This window comes from Odocoileus virginianus, chromosome 7 (assembly GCF_023699985.2).
Source record: "Odocoileus virginianus isolate 20LAN1187 ecotype Illinois chromosome 7, Ovbor_1.2, whole genome shotgun sequence".
NCBI classification, from domain to species: domain Eukaryota; kingdom Metazoa; phylum Chordata; class Mammalia; order Artiodactyla; family Cervidae; genus Odocoileus; species Odocoileus virginianus.
In genome coordinates, this window is record NC_069680.1 from 24,407,585 (window position 1) to 24,427,296 (window position 19,712).

A 19,712-nucleotide genomic window follows, 5' to 3' on the forward strand; every position below is an offset into this window, starting at 1 on the left:
GGGGTTTCTCTCCTGATGTAGATTTTAAGAAAGATCCCACCCTGGTCTCTTCCAGTTCACCATCCAGCACACGCATCTAAACACATCTGATTCCATTTGCACTTCCTGTTGAAAACCCTTCTATGGATCTCTGTCTTCAGGATAAAGTTTACCCACCTTAACCTAGTTTTCCAAAATCTCCCCTTTTCTGACCTGCCCTCCCTTCTCACCTCTTCTCCCCTCTGCTCCTTTCAATGCTGAACCATCACACACTGTTTTGGAGACTGAAGAATTTTGGACAACTCCATGCCTTTGACACACGATCTGGTCTGCCAGGATTGCATCTGTCCAACCCTCTTGCCTCACACGCCCTCTGCCAGAACCCCCCCCCCCCCCCCATACAGGATACTGTGGTTCAGAATGAGGGCTAACGTTACCTTATCACCTTCCCGACACCTCTTAGGTGCAGGGATCTCGCTCCTTCCCCTCCACTTACCTTGTGTAAATCCCTGGGTCATTTAACTTATCATTTGTTTATTAGTTGTGTGGCTGTACCACTGTGGGACTCCAAAGTCCAAGTTGCAATTCTTGAATGAATGAGTGAATGAGTATGTGTTCACACATGCATTTTCAATGATCCTCTAAAGTACTGCATTTCTTTCCAGCCAGTCTTCACACAGGTTAACATGGGGAATCATATTTCCTTCCATTCTAGGCTAAGCTGAACATAACCTATGTAAAATTTTGTTCTACATTTTCCAAATCTGTAAATATGTTATCATACTGTCATAATTTAAAAAACAAAAAAATGGAATTAATAATGAGAAGATTTCTTTTCAGAAAGTTGACAGTTCCAGAGAGTTTAACAATGAAAATCACTGTTTCAGTGACCTTTAACTTTTCCAAAATATCTTGAGGAAGTGAAAAGGGTACCCAGCTCATTTTATAAATTTAGAATAATCTGATGTAAGTATAATCTGATACGAGTAATGGGAAAGAACAGTACAGGAAAGAAAACTTCATGCAATCTAATTCAAGAACATAGATGTCAATATAAGAGCAAGAAATTAAATAGAATTTCAGTTTTAGAAATTTAACTTAGTAGAGTGATAATATTCATAAAGTATAAGGATTTATTCCAAGAGTACAATGATACACCAAAAAACTAGAGAAACTTGTCATTAACAGAATAAGTATAAAATCTATAATGACACATCAATAGATTCAAAACAAATGAAACAAAATTCTGTTAACTATTAATGATGTCAAATAAAACTCTTAGAAACCACTCACCGACGGGTACAAGCTTAACATCATAAAGTGCAGCTATGAAAAACATCCAGCAAGATGGCTTCTTTACTGATGAGTCTTTGGAAGGAATTACATTACATTACAAGCAATACACAATGGCTGGCATCACCCTTGGTCAATTTTCTGTTGCAGGATTTGAAATTTTTGCTTTTACTCCACACACACACATGGCTGGAGCAGGTTTGCCAGCTTGGGGTTTCGAAAAGGGGCTAGAAAGTTTTTCTTTTTTTAAGACTCTCTAAGAAATTTTAGGAACACTTTTTTGTTCTGGGATTCATGGCACCTTGAAGGGGTGAGGATATTTCCTCCTTCGAGTGACTGACATGCCATCTCGAATCCTTCAACCACAAGGACAGGCAGTGCCTCCTGGAGCTGGAAGGGAAGGGGCTTTGGGGCGAGCTTGCCCGGTGGCTCTGGGCTGGTGGCCCCACCATCCTCTTGCGCTGCCTCCATTGTGACTTGGCTTCACCCTCAGTTGGGATGACGTGGAGCAGACCTCTCCCACCTCCCCTGCAGCCAGACCTTCCCTGTCCCTTCACCTGGGGACATGCTCATTCCTGCACCATCACCTGGATGGGGAGCTTCCTGGGGACACTCACACCACCTCCTTCACCACTGAGGCCAGTTCTCAGAGCTGGGTCTGGGATCGGCTTCTCCCAAAGCCCGTGGCACACGCAAGGGGAACAGATGCTGAATAAACCTGTGGTTCCGGGGAGGCAACTTACAAAATGCCCGGCAGACCCTTCAGCTCCTCCCTGAGAATAAAAGCGTGGTCGCTGAGAAGGAGACGATGGCTACCCACGGGACGGTCTAGAAAGAGAGTGCTGGGAAGCTCTGATGGAGTGGGAGGTACTTAGGGGGTCTCTGAGCCAGGTGCAGACACCCAGTGCATCTCATGGAGAGGAGAGGACAGTGTGCAGGGGAGCAGTCCACGGGGAAAGCGTTTAGAAGCAAGGAGACCAGGCTTGTTTAGGAGCCTCAGAAACCAGACGTGAGCTTTGGGACAAACATCTGAGGGACGGAAGTCCTCAAAAGCTGCTGTTACCCCATAAATTTTCTCCAGAGGGTCTTGTGAATTTAGGAACCTAAGACTTTGATTCCTGAGTGTCCCTAGAAAAGAGACTGTTGGTTTTTTTTCCCCCCAGGCAGCCACAGCCCTGCATGGACACTTCCGAGGAAGACAGTGGGCCTGATGTGGGATGACGTAAGATGAAGACAGGCTGCTTGGGCTCGGATGTAAGATGAGCAACTGCCTTCCTTCCATGGTTCCTGCATTCCCTCCATCCAGGCACTTCCATCCGTGGGCAGCTCCTTGATCTCTCCACAGACCAGGGCCAGGAAGCATTCTGTGTTTGGGGACTGTGAAAGGAATCTGGAAATGGTTAGGAAAGAGAGATTCTAGATAGAAGGGGAACTGTGAGGAATTATTGCATGTTATCGTAGTCACAACCAGGGAGCTTAACCACTAGTGCAGAACCAGTATTGTTTCCTGAGAGGGAGACCCAGTCTAATCAGCCTCCTCCTCCATTCAAGAGCCAGGAGAGCTTGAATGACCAGCTGGCTCAGGCAGTTTCCCTGGGCTCTGCTTGAGGTGGAATGTTTCTCCCACTGAGCCCATTAGGGCTTCTGTAAAGAAAGATATGATTTAGAAAGAACAGGAAGTTTCTACAACCCATAAGGAAAAGTGAGTGATGAAATAGTAATAGAAACTGGCCCAAAGATACGCACGAATAGGCATTTCACCAAAGGACTACAGCTGAGCTAGAGACATATGGATAAGAGACCAAACTCACTGGCAGTTGGAGAAATGCACATTTTAAAAGATGTTTTATGAGCATTCCTAATCAGCCAGAAATTTTGAAAAATTTAATAAAATTCAGAGTTGCGTAATGTCAGGAATATGGACATCGTGTTCTCCTGGTTGGTATGTAATTGTAATGGCCCTTGAAATGCTATTGGACTGCTGTTCCTTTAAATGGGAGAATGACTTCTGTTGTATAAACAGACCATGTTTAATTTATGCATTCGACGATGAATGGATGGACATTTGGGTTTTTACCACTCTTTGATATGAATAAGGAAACTATGAATATTCATACACAGTATTCTGTGTGGACATGTTTTCATTTCCTTGGTTTTCATTACCTGGTAGAGAGTTGGCTTATACATCCTCCACATGCTGAGATTCTGATGCATGTTTTCAACAAGGAGCTCTTCTGGGTTCTTATAACTGTAACACCCTCACTAGTCTGAACCATGTGGGTTTTGGTATAAAAATAGAACAAATGTCAACACGTGCATACCTTTCTCCCCTGTGGACACACCACACACAGGCTGACATGTCCTCCAGCTGCCCCGCCAATCGTGACCCACACCTGGAACAGGCGAGGGTCTGTTTACCTGCCTTTGCCCTGAGTGATGCAGGAGGGCTCTTAAGACCAGCCAGCCAGGATGTCAGACTGGTCCTGCTTCTGCCACTGGCTCCCTGGGATGTGGGCAAGTCCCTTGGTCTCTCTGGGTCTCAGTTCCTCTCCATCCAAGTCGTGCTGAGGTTTATGAAGTAACTAGGGGTGGACACGCTGTAGCTGGACCCCAGGGAAGAGGGCCCTGCAAACAGGGCATCCTGGTGGTCCGGGGCTCATTTGTCAGCCTTCATCGAGGACCACAAAGACAGGAGAGGGAGAGAAGGAACAGGTCATCATTTTCCAGTCCGGGTGGGAAAGGACACAGAAAATCTCTGGTGAAAACAAGGTGGGCAGCAGTAGGCAGCCCCCTTCTCCTAGAGAACCCGGGGTTCCCACAACCCTGCGAGGCTGGGCTCCAGGGGAGGAGGAGATCAGGTGTCAGCTGCTGTGTGTATATAGCCCCAGGCCTCGGGGGCCAGGCTCACTGCTGAGGCCGGGGCCAGGCTGCGAAGATGAAGCTGTCCAGCGCCATCCCTTGGGTCTTGCTGCTCAGCACAGGTAAAGCCTGGCCCCCAGCCCCCTGCCCCCGGGGCCTCTCTGCTTCCTGTTCACCTAGAGATCTGTGCAGTTCGCTTGTTGCTGCGGAAGAGGGTCTGCAAGCTGCCCTCCTCCAAGGAGATGCTGCCCTCAGCCTGGCCTGGAGGAGGAGGGTCCATCAGGACGGCCATGACCCACGGCTGAGCATATAATGACTCTCAAACATTTTCTGGGCTCTCCCTCCTTGTTCTGACATGTGTTTTCTGGGCCCTCTGCCTCCCCTCTACCTCAGCCTTATGCCAATAGCCCCTGGGATGCCCGATGGGACAGCCAGTCCTCAGTCCAGACCTGGAGGAGGTGAACCAGCTGTGGGCAGCTTTGCAGGGGTCTTGGAAGTGTGATGGTGTGGGTGCTGGAGGTGGGACTCGGGTTGCACCTGATTGGAGGGGGCATCCGAGGGGAAACAGGGACCCCTGGAGAAGTCCCAGGACAGATGGGGTGCTCTGCCTCTGCTCCCCGGGAGGGAGATGTGGCAGTAACATGAACTCTGGGTTGAGCAGCAGGGCTGAGGACGTCCTAACTGGGGTCTTAGCCTTGCAGGGGGCTGGGCGCTGGGCCTGCACTGAACGCAGAGGGATCCATGAGGATTCTCGGTGCTGGAGGGAAAGAAGGGGACGGCTGTACCTTCAGGGAAGCCTGTGTGTCCTTCTTTCCTTGCTCTCTGTGGGTCTCATTCTGTCCTTCCCTCTTCTCTCCCCTTTTCTGCTCAGACTGCTCTTTTCATCAGCCCACACTCTGCTTCCCTCCCCATCCCCTGCTCCCCTGCAGGCAACTGTAGTCATGACTAGGAGCCGTATGGGAAGCAGGTGGAAGGACGGGCTTGCGCTGTCAGCATGTGAGCACAGATCCCTCTTAGCATTTATCCCAGTCTCCTGTGATCAGGACCTTCCCATTTCCCTGGTCTGGGGGCCTCACGGTTCTCTCCTGGGACACTTTGTGGGCAGCTTGTAGGTAGAAATGTGTCCATCAGAGCCCTTCCTGCGTCTGCAGTTTCTCAAGCACCATCCGTTCAAATCGACAGATCAAGGCAGCATGCTTTGGGGTGAACTCCTACAAGGGGCTTCTTGTTCCCCTGCTTCAAAGCTGGGACCTCAGATTCTAGATCAGAGGAGGTCACTGTACGTGTGGGTCCATGATGGGAAGATGTGTGATTCTGCCCTTGAGATCCACTTTCAGAGAAACCTCGATTTGTATTTTCCACAGTCGAAGTGATGGACGCCCCATTCATCCATGGAGGGTGGGGCCCCCAATCCTAGGCCACTTCGGTACTCAGGACGGGCAGCTGGAGATGGACCCAGTGTCCTGGTTGACATCTCTGGTCACATAGCTTCCAGAGCACTTGTTGATTTCAATTTACTGAGGCAAGCAGTGTCTATGGGGAAGGAGATGAATGTGGTGGGAGGTTGACAGTGGCAGGGAGCGTAGTGGACAGCCTCTCTGGGCTGGACACTGATCTGTGTATGCATGGACTGTCCTCTGGAACCAAGGAGGCTGTTACTATTAAATTTCCAGTTTACAGGTAAATGGACTGAGGTTTGTGACAATAAATGCCTTGTCTAAAGCCATCTAGCTCTCATCCGAGCAGCTCTGAGCCGCAGGGCCATCTGATTCCTGCACTGTCTGTACCCAGTGGTCACATCGTGAGGACAAGCCAGGGTCTCATCAACGGTGGAGCCTGAGGGGCTGGATCAGCACCCTTGACCCAAGCCCCAGACTCAGTTCCCTGATACAGTGAAACTTCATAAACTCAGATGGTTCACTTCTCTCCAGTGGAAAATCGATTTCATTTTGTTCAACCTCAAACTGGTCACTGAGCTCAGTAAATAACTGTCCAAACAGTTCACTTTCATTAGAGTGATGAAAAGTCTTGTGACCCGGTTGGAGAGGTTTCTCGGGAGAGGGTCTTACAATGTTAAGACTGGGAAATTCCTGGGGAGATCAGGACAGGTGGGTCAGCATCCCGAGTGCTGACCTCTAACTGGCTCCGGAGAGGGGGCATCACAGGAGACGTGGTGGAATTGGAGAGACGAGGAGAAAGCAGCTGGATGAGGGAGTCTCCAAGGTGGAGGGCCAGACCTCCATGCTGCCCTGCCCCTATGAGACCAGGTTCGTCCTGGGGACGAGGATGGCCGTGCTTTCCTGTCTGTGCTTCGCACCTCCCTTGAGACTCAGCCCTTCTCCACATTGTCTCTGCGAAAGGCTTGACTCTTCCGTAATGTCCACCTTGTCATCTTGACTTTCTGGTTTTTTTTTTTGTTGTTGTTGTTGTTTTGTTTTTCAGCCACACTGGATTCAACTGATGGGCTTCCCTGTAAGTGCACAGATATTATTTCATCCTTTCCTGCTCATCACACAGAGAAGTGCTTGGGGGTTGCAGTTTGAATAGTTCTCCTGGAAACACTGGTACCGGTTTACCATTTTGGTCAAAGGAACGTGGCATTTCCAGAGCTGACTGTCGGCCTCGGTTTTAACAGTCCTTAGGGTCCCATACCCCCTGACCTCTCATGACTCCCACCGTGGTCCTCCTCCCCTCCCCACCTTCCCTCCTCCACCGCCCACAAGCCTCCTCTGCCCTCCTGCCCGAACAGCCTCACGAGGCAGGTGTGGGACCCCCTCTCCACAGCACAGGTGTCTCAGGATGACGGAACCGCCTCCAATGGCCAGAGCCTGGAGGGCTAAGGGGCATCACCGTGTCCAGGCAGAGGGTGTGCTGGCATCAGGAGGGGTGCTGGGCAGAGGGACAGGCTTCCTCCTGATGAGAGGGCTGATTGATGATTGATAATTGATTGATTGATGATTGATTGATTTCCCTGGTGACTTCTGGCCCAGGTACTCGCTGAGCATTTTTTACAAATAAGAAGTCTTTTGATGATAAACACCCCTGAGGAAAGTACTGACTTTATCCTCACTTGATGAAAAATGTTTCATCATGCAAGTGTGAAGTTCTTCTATTTTCAGGTGTCAGAACAAATTGCAGTAATGTGTGTGGGTTTGCTATGTTCTGCAGGGTACAAGATAAGATTCACTTTTGGGGGACTCCAGACTTAGACCCTGGAGGTTCCTTTGTGATTGACAGAAGGGGAAGTTAGGACCAGGTACAGTGGTGTGGCGCCCAGGGGTGGGACCTTCCCCGCTGGCCTGGTGTTGCTCCTGGGCACCTGGAATTCTCTCTTCAGTTAAAGATAAAAATTTGTGTGGGGGCTTTTATGAAGAGGAATATGGAGTGATCCTCCCCTATCTGGGACTGCACACGGAATGCCTCTGGATCATCAACATGGACCCAGGTTACAAAATTCTTTTGGAAGTACGCCATCTCTAGTAAGTGCTCTTTGCTGATGTTGTGGCTTTATGGGAAGGTGTCCCTCTTTGCCCCTTCCCTTTCCCCCTGCACCACCCAGCACACACATCCGGACACATCCTGACTCCAGCTCACTCCTGCTGATGACCCTGCATGGCCCCCTGCCCTCTGCATAAAGCGGACCCTCCTTGCATGGCTTTCAGATCCCTCCAGGGGACCCCTGATCTCCCCTCCCTTCTCACCTCTTCTCCCCCTGCCCCCTCTCTGAGCTGAGCCATCACACACTGAGCTGTGGACCCCCCAGACTGTCGGGCAGCTCTGAGCCTTTGCTCACACTGTCCCCTCTGCCTGGAAGGCAGCTCCCGCCTCTCCCAGACTCACCACCTGCTGCTTAGGGTCCTCATTTCCTAGTGCATGATTTCACTGGAGGAAGAACGTTTCCATCACACCTGAAACCCCTGCTCTGACTCTGTCCACAGCTGGGCGGATCTTTCTCGGATTTGTGCCCCATCCATTAATCCGTGCACAACTCTGGGGGAATTAACAGCATAACATCACTCCTGCTGATGTCTAAATACGCTCTAGAGAAAGCAGCCTAATCTTTGGGGGGTCAGGGAATAGTTTTTTAACTAATGAATGAATAAATGAATGAATGAACCATTGGAAGAAAGAAAGAGTAAATGAATGATAACAGGAAAAGTGAATGAAATGATGTGGCAACAGAAAGCATTTCCAACATAGCAATAAATTACAGCACTTCTATAGCAGGTTAGTCTTCATAGATACTACCGCAGGAGCCACATTTCTATGGCTGGCCACATGCAGTCCAGGGTGGTAGTTGAGACAGGTGATGTTATCTTGTGACTTAAGGCCCTGTCCCTCCAGACCTTCTATGACGTCAGATCTCCCACTAGTTGGAGGAACTGCTCCGTGTGAGGAGGACAACCTGGAGATGCCTGCCTCACTGCAGGGCTCAGACCATCTACCCAAAGCACACGCCAGGGCAGAAGGAGGCAGGCATCCCCTGCATCATATTTCTGTTAGGGTCAGAGGCACAGATTATATGAAAGCTCCCCCTGACTGGCCTCTCCCCTTTGCAGAGATTTGTTTTTGTTCTCACTGTCCTTGGCACCAAGGAAGGAGTCAGTCTACGAGCAAACTAACTAAACAGAGGAGGGCACAGCTAACTAACTAAAGGTTAGCTAAACTGACTTAGAGAGTGTCAAGGGTGTGTCCTGGTGAGATGTCCCTTCCGGGTCTCGTTTTAGCCCAGAGAGGCTCCAACCTCCCTCCTGGGTGGGACACACACTGGGGGCTGAGAGAGGAAGACAGGGTGGGGTCAGGTCTGATGGGCAGGAGGAGGAGATGGAGACCTCAGCAGGAGTGTGACAACCCGTGTGTGCACTTTGCCCACATCAGGGAGAGCTGGTTGCCCCTCTCACCCTGCAGGTCCTGGAGGCCAAGAGGGGGTCCTGGGCCCCCTGTGCTAGGGGTGCAGAGGGTGAACCAGGAGTGGAGTCACACACTCATATCTGAGCCTCACCTGACTCTGTGCTTATCCATGGAAACAGTCCTCGGTGTTGGCCGTATGGTGCCCTCCATTGGGTCCTGATCCCAGAGGCCTGGGTGGGCTTCCCTGAGCCATCAGTGGGGCTTCCCAGGAGATGTGGAGTTGTGTGAGGGGAGGGTCCTGGGTGATGCCCCTCTCCAGAAGGGTGAGTCTCCTTCCCTGTGGGCATCAGGTCTGAGAAGTCTGGTGAGAAAAGCTATGTGATTGGGTTGGGTCCAGGAGGGGGGCTGCCTGCCGGAGGGACCACGATTCCAAAGGCTGATGCCTGCTTTTTCCTCTGCTCCGACAGCCTCAATTGTGATAAAGAGTCTCTGGAGATTATAGATGGGCCACCAGAATCTTCTAGCTCATGGAAGATTTGTGAAGCTTCATATGCGGAATACACATCTTCTACCAATATCATGACCATCAAATACACAAGAAAGCCCAACCACCCTGTCTCTGTCTTCTTATTACTTTTCCACCGTGTGTTGTAGGGTAGGTTTTAGAGAGCAGAGACCTTCTGCTCTGCCTCACCCCTGTCCGTGAATGGCTCCACAGGAGCTAGGTGTGTGGTACTTACGTGACTGTTGAAATAAACTTGACCATCACTGGGTGAGTGACAGGTAGGGTGACCCACTGAGGCTCTCCAGAATCAACCACCAGTTCTATCCCAGCCTTTCTGCAAACCCCAGGATTTTGAGTTGGAAAGTCCTGATATGAAAATTCTTTTACAAATTTTATTTTTCATCTCAATGATGTGAAAATTTCCTCCCAAATGTAAAATTTCCCTTCTTGATCTTTTTAAGAATCCCTTTGGCATTTTCCAATAAATTTATTTTAAATTTAAGGTGCAGATAGTGTTGCATGTGTGTGCTCAGTTGTGTCCGACTCTTTGCGACCCCATGGACTGTTGACCGCCAGGCTCCTCTGTCCACGGAGTCTTACAGGCAAGAATATTGGAGTGGTTTGCCATTGCTTCCTCCAGGGGATCTTCCTGACCCGGGGATTGAACTCGCATCTCCTGCGTCTCCTTCATTGCAGGTGGATTCTTTACCATTGAGCCATCAGGGAATATACAATACATATATATAAGGTCTATAGGTGTATAGTAAATATGTAGATATACAGCAGATATATATATATATATTATATATGTATCAGTTCAGTTCAGTTCAGTTCAGTCGCTCAGTCATGTCCGACTCTTTGCATCCCCATGAATCGCAGCACGCCAGGCCTCCCTGTCCATCACCAACTCCCGGAGTTTACTCAAACTCATGTCCATCAAGTTGGCGATGCCATCCAGCCATCTCATCCTCTGTCAACCCCTTCTCCTCCTGCCCCCAATCCCTCCCAGCATCAGGGTCTTTTCCAATGAGTCAACTCTTCGCAACAGGTGGCCAAAGTATTGGAGTTTCAGCTTCAACATCAGTCCTTCCATTGAACACCCAGGACTGATCTCCTTTAGGATGGACTGGTTGGATCTCCTTGCAGTCCAAGGGACTCTCAAGAGTCTTCTCCAACACCACAATTCAAAAGCATCAATTTTTTGGTGCTCAGCTTTATTCACAGTCCAACTCTCACATCCATACATGACCACTGGAAAAACCATAGCCTTGCCTGGATGGACCTTTGTTGGCAAAGTAATGTCTCTACTTTTTAATATGCTATCTAGGTTGGTCATAACTTTCCTTCCAAGGAGTAAGTGTCTTTTAATTTCATGGCTGCAGTCACCATCCAATCCAACCTCTAGATGGACAAGTTTTTAAAGCTCAGGAGTAAGAAGTCTTTCCTTCCGTGGAGGAGACAGATGACTGGGACAGACACAGAGGGAGGGATGGGGTCAATATGTGATCAGACAGGTGAGCAGTGGACGTCTTTCCTCTTGCTCAGCTGATTCCTGAAATCTGCAAGGACTGTTGTTTTCATTTGCAATGCTTGCCCACCCTTAGGTATGAGGAAAATGTCACTAATCTCTGGGATGGAGAGCCGCTTAAATAGACTTTGGGTAAGTCAAATCAATAAGCATTTTCTCCCAACTGATAAGTGGGGAAAACTTTCAGCAAAACATTAATGAGGAAAAAAGTAATTTTGAGGACTGTGTCTTGTTTCCTCTGGGTTACATATGTATCTATAGACCTGCATAACACCTATATAATGAACATAAAACCACAGGAATTCTCCTTTGTCCGAGGCCTGTCTACAGACAGGAATTGTGCCTATTGACTATTTCTGTCACTTTCACAATGAAAACCTCCCCAGAAATGGAAACGAGATGTGGCCCAACTCTCTGCTAGACTTTCTGGCAATACGGTTGATGGGAAGGAATATCTGATGAGAACGTGTTGAATCTCTTTGATTCTCCCTAGCCTAGTGTAACTTGTACTGCATCAGGGTTCCTTTCGAAGTTCTGAAAAGAGTAAAGCATAAAGCCCACGTTGTTTGTCAGTTCATCAAAGTTGGGTAATACTGCGTTTTATCAGATCAGATGGTAGGAGGATCAAAAAGCACAGTGGCGCCTGAATGGCACAGCCTCTTGCAGGCCTGGAACTGACCAAATTGCCTTCAATTCTTTTACTTGTGTTCAGAGCAGAGGGGGTGTTGTGGGGGCCTCTTCATGGACCTTGAGCTGGGTCATCAACTCCCTCAGGAACAACAATGCCCGATGAGGCCGGCTCAGGACCATGCTATGATCTCCCTCCCTCAAGTGAGTTTCCTGGAGGTGGGTTTTCTTTGCTGATGTTGTAGATACTAGGAGACAGCATATTAAAAAGCAGAGACATTACTTTGCCAACAAAGGTCCGTCTAGTCAAGGCTATGGTTTTTCCAGTGGTCATGTATGGATGTGAGAGTTGGACTGTTAAGAAAGCTGAGCACCAAAAATTGATGCTTTTGAATTATGGTGTTGGAGAAGACTCTTGAGAGTCCCTTGGACTGCAAGGAGATCCAACCAGTCCATCCTAAAGGAGATCAGTCCTGGGTGTTCAATGGAAGGACTGATGTTGAAGCTGAAACTCCAATACTTTGGCCACCTGATGCAAAGAGCTGACTCATTGGAAAAGACCCTGATGCTGGGAAAGATTGAAGGCAGGAGGAGAAGGGGCCAACAGAGGATAAGATGGTTGGACGGCATCACCGACTCAATGGATATAGGTTTGGGTGGACTCCGGGGACTGGTGATGGACAGGGAGGCCTGGCACGCTGCGATTCATGGGGTGGCAAAGAGCCGGACACGACTGAGCGACTGAACTGAACTGAACTAGCAGAGTTTGAGGCTTCCCTGGTAGCTCAGTCGGTAAAGAATCTGCCTGCCATGCAGGAGGGCCAGGGTTTGATCCCTGGGTCAAGAAGGTCCCCTGGAGAAGGAAATGGCAACCCACTCCAGTACTCTTGCCTGGAAAAATTCCAGGGACAGGGAAGCCTGGTTAGAGTTTATAAAATCCTTTCCATCTGACCTTCCCTCCCTCTTAATGTCTTCTTCCTTATATGCTTTCTCAGGGCTGAGCCATCACACACGGAGTATTGGGCCCAGCAGAACTTTGGGCATCTTCCTGCCATTGTTCACACTGTCCCCTGGGTCAGAAGTGCATCCTTACAACACTTCCAGTTTCACCTGCCTGCTTCTGAGGGTCCCCAGTTAGAACATCATGATTCAGCTGAATGGATAACTCTACAATTGATAGCTTACGGTGAACAGTGCTGAATTCTCCATCTCTGTAGAAGAACATTTTTAGCTTCGTGACCAGGGACCAGGCTTGATCACTCAAGAGCTTTTTTGTAGCAGAGTTTTATTAAAGTATGAAAAGGGACAGGGAAAGTTTCTGACATAGACATCAGAAGGGAGACAGAGAGTGCCCCACTTGGTAGTCTTTAGCAAGGGAATTACATACTTTTTAAATTAGTTATTATAGTAAATCAAAAGAATGTCTCAAGGTTGTAAAAATTTTACCAGACCTACTCCCACAATTTACACTTTAGGGTAGCAGGATTAGAACTTAACAATAGAAAGATCCTAGCAGACCCACTTCCATAATATACATTCAATATCAGGATTAGTCAGAAGGTTTTCAGGAGGAAGAAACTGTCCTCAAGCAAGATCAGTTCAGTTCAGTTCAGTCGCTCAGTCGTGTCCGACTCTGCAGCTCCATGATCACCAGGCCTCCCTGTCCATCACCAACTCCCGGAGTTTACTCAAACTCATGTCCACTGAGTCAGTGATGCCATCCAACCATCTCATCCTCTGGCAAGCATTCTCAACAAAATACTAGTGTATCGAATCCAACAGTGTACAAAAAGAATTATAAACCTCAGGCATTTGACATTTATTATAAGTATGCAAAGCTAAACATTTAAAAATCAATTTCTGTAATTGATTTCTATAATTCATTGCATCAATATGAATGAAAAGGAAAAGTCACATGGTTGTAAAAAAGGTGTTTCTCAAAGCCTTTGAGAAAATTCAACTCTTACTTATCATAAAAACTTGCAGATAAAATATAGGGAAACTTTCTCAACTTGCTCAATAATATCTAGCAAAAAAAAAACCACACTGTAGCTAACATCTTACTTGGGGCTTCCTTGATGGTTCAAGCAGTAAAGAATCTGCCTGCAGTTTAGGAGCCACAGGTTTGATACCTGGGTTGGGAAGATCCCCTGGAAAAGGAAATACCTGGGAAATTCTTGCCCAGGAAATACCATAGATAGAGGAGCCTGGCAGGCTACAGTCCATAGGGTCCCAAGATTTGGACATGACTATGCATGCACACACCGCATCTTACTTAATGATGAAAACCTTGAAGATTTTCCACTAGTATCAGGTATCAGGCAAGGCTGTCTCCACTCACCACTCCTCTTCAACACCACACTGGAAGGTTTTGCTTCCAAAATGCAATAAGACAAGAAATGTAAATTAAAATATTCACATTGGTAAGGAAGACAGAAATTATTTTTGCATACAGACTACACTACCATCACTTAGAAAATCTGAAAGAATCATCAAAAAAAGAAAAACTCCTGGAAGTAATTAAAGATTACAGCAAGGTTTCAGGATTTAAAGATTAATACACAAAAGCCAATATACCAAAATAAACAAGCAGAATTTGAAATAAAAAAGACAATGTAATTTACCTTAGCACTCCCCAAATGAAATATTATAGTTAAGTCAAATGAAAATTTTACATGTTCGATATGAGAGAAACTACAAAATTCTTATGAATAAAATCTAAATGAAACTAAACAAATGGAGAGATATGTCTTGTTCATGAATAAGAAGACTCAATATTGTCAAGACTTCAATTCTTTCTAACTTGATCTATATATTCAATGCAATTCCATTCAGAATTCCCAGCAAGTTATTTTGTGAATATGGACAAGCTGATTCTAAAATTTAGGTGGAGAGGCAAAAGATTCAATCTGCAGAAAAAATATGGAAGGAGAAGTACAAAACTGGAAAACTGATGCTACTTGACTTCAGGACCTACAATAATGCTACAGTAAACAAGACAGTGTGGTAATGGTGAAAGAATAGACCACGGGAACAGAATAAAAAGCACAGAAATAAATCCCCATAAATACAGTCAACTAATCTTTGACAATGGACAAAGGCAATACAATGGAATAAAATAGTCTTTTGAACAAATGGTGTTGGAGTAATTGATGTCCATATACAAAAATAATATATCTAGATTCAGAGTTTCACAAAGCTCTTCATAAAAATCTTCTCTAAATGAACCATTCACCCAGATGTAAAATATAAGGCTAGAGAACTTCTGAAAGAGGCATAGGAGAAAATCTAAATGACTTTGGGTATAGTGATAACATAATACAAATGGCGTGATCCATGGAAGAAATAATTGATAAGCTGAACTTCACTAAATGTACTCACCTAGCTCTGTGAAAACAGTATCAGGATAATGAGAAGACAAGCCATAGACTGAAAGAAAACATGGGGAAAAGACATATCTGATTAAGGACTATATTGAAACATACAAAGTGAAAGTGAAAGTCACTCAGTCGTGTCTGACTCTTTGTGATCCCATAAGTCCATTGAGGGCTTCCCTTGTGGCTCAGCTGGTAAAGAATCTGCCTGCAATGCTGGAGAATTGTCCATGGAATTCTCCAGGTCAGAATACTAGAGTGGGTAGCCTATCCCTTCTCCAATGGATCTTTCCACCCCAGAATTGAACTGGGGTCTCCTGCATTGCAGGCAGAAACATACAAAGGTCTGTTAAAATTCAAAGAAAAGGAAACGGTCCATTTTTCAAAGGGCCAAATTTTAATAGACACTTCAACAGAAAGAAAAGTATACAAAATGGCAATAAATTTGTAAAGATGCACCACATCTTGTGTCACCAGAGGATGGCAAATTAAGACAACAGTGAGATACAGCTTCAGATGACCACATCTGGAATCCTGACAGCACTGTATGCTGATGAGGATATAAAGCAATGGGAACTCCCATACACTGCTGGTCAGGAAGAAAAATGGAAAAGCCATTTAGGAATGAGAGAGTCAATTCCTAGGCAGGTTGATAAGAAGTCCAGGGTCCCCAAGGAGAAGAATGAGGTCTGGGGCTCTCAAGGAGGAGGAAAGGACAAACTTTTTTTTTCTTCTCTACATTCCTCAGTCTTAGTCACATAAAATTTTTTTTTTTCCTTTAAGCCCAAAACTTGTGATTACACAACAAACAATTCAGTTTAAACTCTGTACTAGGGATTATGTAACAGCAATGTATAATTATCGGAGAAGGCGATGGCAACCCACTCCAGTATTCTTGCCTGGAAAGTCCCATGGACGGAGGAGCCTGGTAGGCTGCAGTCCATGGGGTTGCGAAGAGTCGGACACAACTGAGTGACTTCACTTTCACTTTTCACTTTCATGCACTGGAGAAGGAAATGGCAGCCCACTCCAGTGTTCTTGCCTGGAGAATCCCAGGGATGGCGGAGCCTGGTGGGCTGCCGTCTATGGGGTCGCACAGAGTCGGACACGACTGCAGTGACTTAGCAGCAGCAGCAGCAATGTCGAATCTGACACTGTTCATAGTAAGCTATCAGGAAGACAGTTTAGCAATTTCTTATAGAAATAAACATAGTCTTGGTACACCCAGCAATCTTGCTTCTTGGTATTTATCCAAAGGAATTGAAAACTTATATTCACATGAAAACCCACACAAGGCCATTATAGCAGTTTTATTCACAATTGCCAAAACTCAAAAAGCAACCAAGAAGTCTGTTGGAAGGTAAATGGATAAGTAAACTGTGATACAATAGAATGATATTTTTTACTAGAAAGAAATGAACCAACAAATCATCAAAAGACATGTGAAAGAAACTTAAGTACGAATTGCTAAATTAAAGATGCCAATCTGAAAAAGCTACATACTGCATGATTCCAACTATTTGACGTTGTAGAAAATGTCAAACTATGGTGACAGTAATAAGATCAGCCATTGCCCAGGGTTGGGAGGAGAGATGACTATATGGAACACAGAGGATTTTTAGAGCACTGGAAATATTCTAGGTGATATTATAATGATGGGAACGTGTTGTTATACTTTTGTCCAAACCCATATAGTGAGTCACGCTAACAGTGACCGCTACGCACACTATGCGCTTTAGGCGGTTGTTAATGTTTCAATGCAGGTTCATCAACTAAAGCAAACACGGCACTCTGGGAAGGGGTGATGGGAACCGGGACGTGGCCTACCTGGGAAATCTCTGTTCCTCCCTCTCTAAGACTGCTAAGGGAAGAGTCATAAGCAAAGAGGGGCACTCGAAAGGGGGGGACATATGTGCACCTGTAGCTGATTCACTTTGTTATACAGCAGAAACCACACAACACTGGAAATCAACTCCGATCCAATAAGAAGAAGAAGAAGAAAACGGGAGCAGTGATGCAAGCATCTTTCAAAATAATTACTGTATCTATTCATCCACTCATTAATTCATTGATTCATTAAACATTTTTGCCTGGGGAAAAAAATCGGAGATAGTGAGCAAACGTTTTCTTCTTTGAAGACTACAGTTCTAGACAGTTTAACAATGAAACATCACTGCCTTCAATCACTTTTGATGTCATCGTTGTTTAGTCGCTAAGTCGTGTCCAACTCTTTTGCATCCCTATAGACTGTAGCCCACCAGACTCCTCTGTCCATGGAATTTCTCAGACAAGAATACTGGAGTGGGTTGACATTTCCTTCTCCAGGGGATCTCCCTGATCCAGGCACCAAACCCGAGTCTCCTGCTTTGCAGGTGAATTCTTTAACACTATGAAGCTCAATAACTTTTAATTAATTCAAAATATCTTAGAGGAAGTGAAAATGTTACCCACCTCATTCTACAAATTTATAATAATCTGATATAACTATAATCTGATATGAATTATGGGCAAGGACAGACAGTAAAAGAAATTTTAGGCAATGTAATTTAAGAATACAGATGAAAACAAGATAAAATTAAATAGAATAGGATATAATTTTAGGAAATTGAGTTAAGTATTGTTAAAAATATTTTTTAAAATAAGAATTTATCTCAAAGATGTAAAGATAATTCAAAATCAGAAAATCTACTCGTGTAATTTTTGAGTTTAACAGAATAAGCACTAAAGTCTATATTACTACTTCATGAATTCAGAAACAAATCCAGCAAAACTCAATAAGCATTAATGAATCTTATTGAAGGGAACCAGCTAAATGCCTTAAAGCATAAGTATAAAAAAATCTCCAGCAAACCTCTAATTTATGGTGACACTTCAGAAGTAATCCCATTAAAGTTAAGAGTAAGACAGAATGATTACCATCACATTTAATCAGCATTGTTTAGGAGACTCTAGTCATTTTAGCATTTTTCTCTATAAGAAAAAGGGGTTAACATTGTAATAAATGGCAAAAAAGTAATAAAACTAATCTTATTTTCAGCAAATATGATACACAAATATGATAGAAAATAAAAAAATATCCTCTGAAGTTAAATGATAGGAACTAATACTAAGATTAAGATTGCTGGATCAATGTGTGAAAAATAACAATGCTTCCAACTGTAATAACCGATTAGGTATATCAGGTTTCTATGGAGAGAACTTCTAAATGATACTGAAAGACATAAAAGAAAATGTGATGAAATGGAGAAACACAACTGTTACAGGTTCAAAAGCCTCAGATCATAAAAATGCTAATTCTGCCCAACAAATCTATTAATTTAATGCACTTTCAATCAAAATCAACTTTCCTAGAATTTGACAAGACAATCCAAAACTCACATAGAAGAATGAAAGTTCCAAAACAGGGCAATTTTGAAAAGGAACTGAAATCACACATACAAAGGAGAAATAGCAACTATCACCCATGAAGCATTATTTAAATAAAGCTTTGGTAATTAACCTGTCATATAATTGACACAAGGGCTTCCCTGATGGCTCAGTGATAAAGAATCCGCCTGCAATATGGGAGTTGAGGGAGAAGTGGGTTCTATCCTTGGGTCGAGAAGATCCCTTGCAGGAGGGCATGGCAACCCACTCCAGTGTTCTTACCTGGAGAATCCCATGGACAGAGGAGCCTGGCAGGCTGCAGAATCAGACTTGACTGAAGCAACTTAGCACGCATGAACCCATGATTGGCACAATGGGACACAACCAGACCAGTGGCAGAAGGACAGTTGGCTATCCATACAGAGCTCAGACTTTGACTCCTGAGTGCCCCTGGAAATGGGACTCTGTTTTTCTTTTCCTCCCAAGCAGTCACAAGCCTGCATGGATGCTGAGGGAGAGGACAGCAAACCTGACATGCAGGGAATAAAGGTGGGATGCTTGAACTGGGATGGAAGACAAGCAACTGCCTTCCTCCCACGGCTCCTGTGTTCCCTCCATCCAGGCATTTACAGCCATGCGGTGCCCCTTGTTCGGCCCACAGATCATGGCCAGGGAGTATTCTATACTTAGGGGACTGCCAGGGGTAACAGGGAATGATAAGCTAAGGGAGATTCTAGATGGAAGGAGAACTGTGAGGAATTATTGCATTTTATAGAAATAGCAACCAGGGAACTTAACCACTGGAGCAGAACCAGCACTGTTTTCTGAGAGGGAGATCCTGTCTAATAAGCCTCCTCCTCCATTCATCAGCCAGAAGAGCTTGAGTGACCAGATAGCTCAGGCAACTTGTCTGTGCTTTGCTTGAAGTAGAATGTCCCTCCCACTGGGAACCCATTAGAGTTTCTGTAAAGAAAGATGACTTAAAAAGAACAGGAAGTTTCTACCACCCATAAAGAAAAATGAGTAATGCAACAATAACAGAAAACTGGCTCAAAGATATGCATGAACAGGCATTTCTCAAAAGAACTGGGGTTGGACTAAAAACATTGGAAAGTGAAAGTAAAGTTGCTCGGTTATATCCGACTCTTTTGGACCCCATGGACTGTAACCTACAAGGTTCCTTCATCCATGGAATTTTCCAAACAAGAGTACTGGAGTGGGTTGCCATTTCCTTCTCCAGGGATCTTCCTGACCCAGGGATCAAACCCGGATCTCCCCCATTGCGAGCAGATGCTTTTACCGTCTCAGCCACCAGGGAAGCTCAAAAAGA

The 19,712-nt window shown here is 45.5% G+C and overlaps 1 protein-coding gene and 1 long non-coding RNA gene across 2 annotated transcripts in view; one reads left to right on the top strand and one right to left on the bottom strand.

Moving 5' to 3' along the window:
- Positions 1-4,150: 4,150 nt before the first annotated feature.
- LOC110125150 (spermadhesin Z13-like) lies at positions 4,151-9,636 on the top strand. The gene is made up of 4 exons (XM_070470367.1): positions 4,151-4,253; positions 6,574-6,603; positions 7,469-7,610; positions 9,450-9,636. Exons 1-4 carry the CDS (start codon positions 4,208-4,210, stop codon positions 9,634-9,636), a joined length of 405 nt encoding a protein of 134 aa, XP_070326468.1. The 5' UTR covers positions 4,151-4,207.
- Positions 9,637-12,926: 3,290 nt separating this feature from the next.
- LOC139035990 (uncharacterized) overlaps positions 12,927-19,712 on the bottom strand; it is a 47,727-nt gene continuing 40,941 nt past the window's right edge. The window contains exons 2-3 of the long non-coding RNA XR_011488661.1: positions 15,024-15,071; positions 12,927-14,016 (exon numbers count right to left, since the gene is read on the bottom strand). This is a non-coding gene — a long non-coding RNA (uncharacterized lncRNA). The remainder of the gene's footprint in view (positions 14,017-15,023; positions 15,072-19,712) is intronic.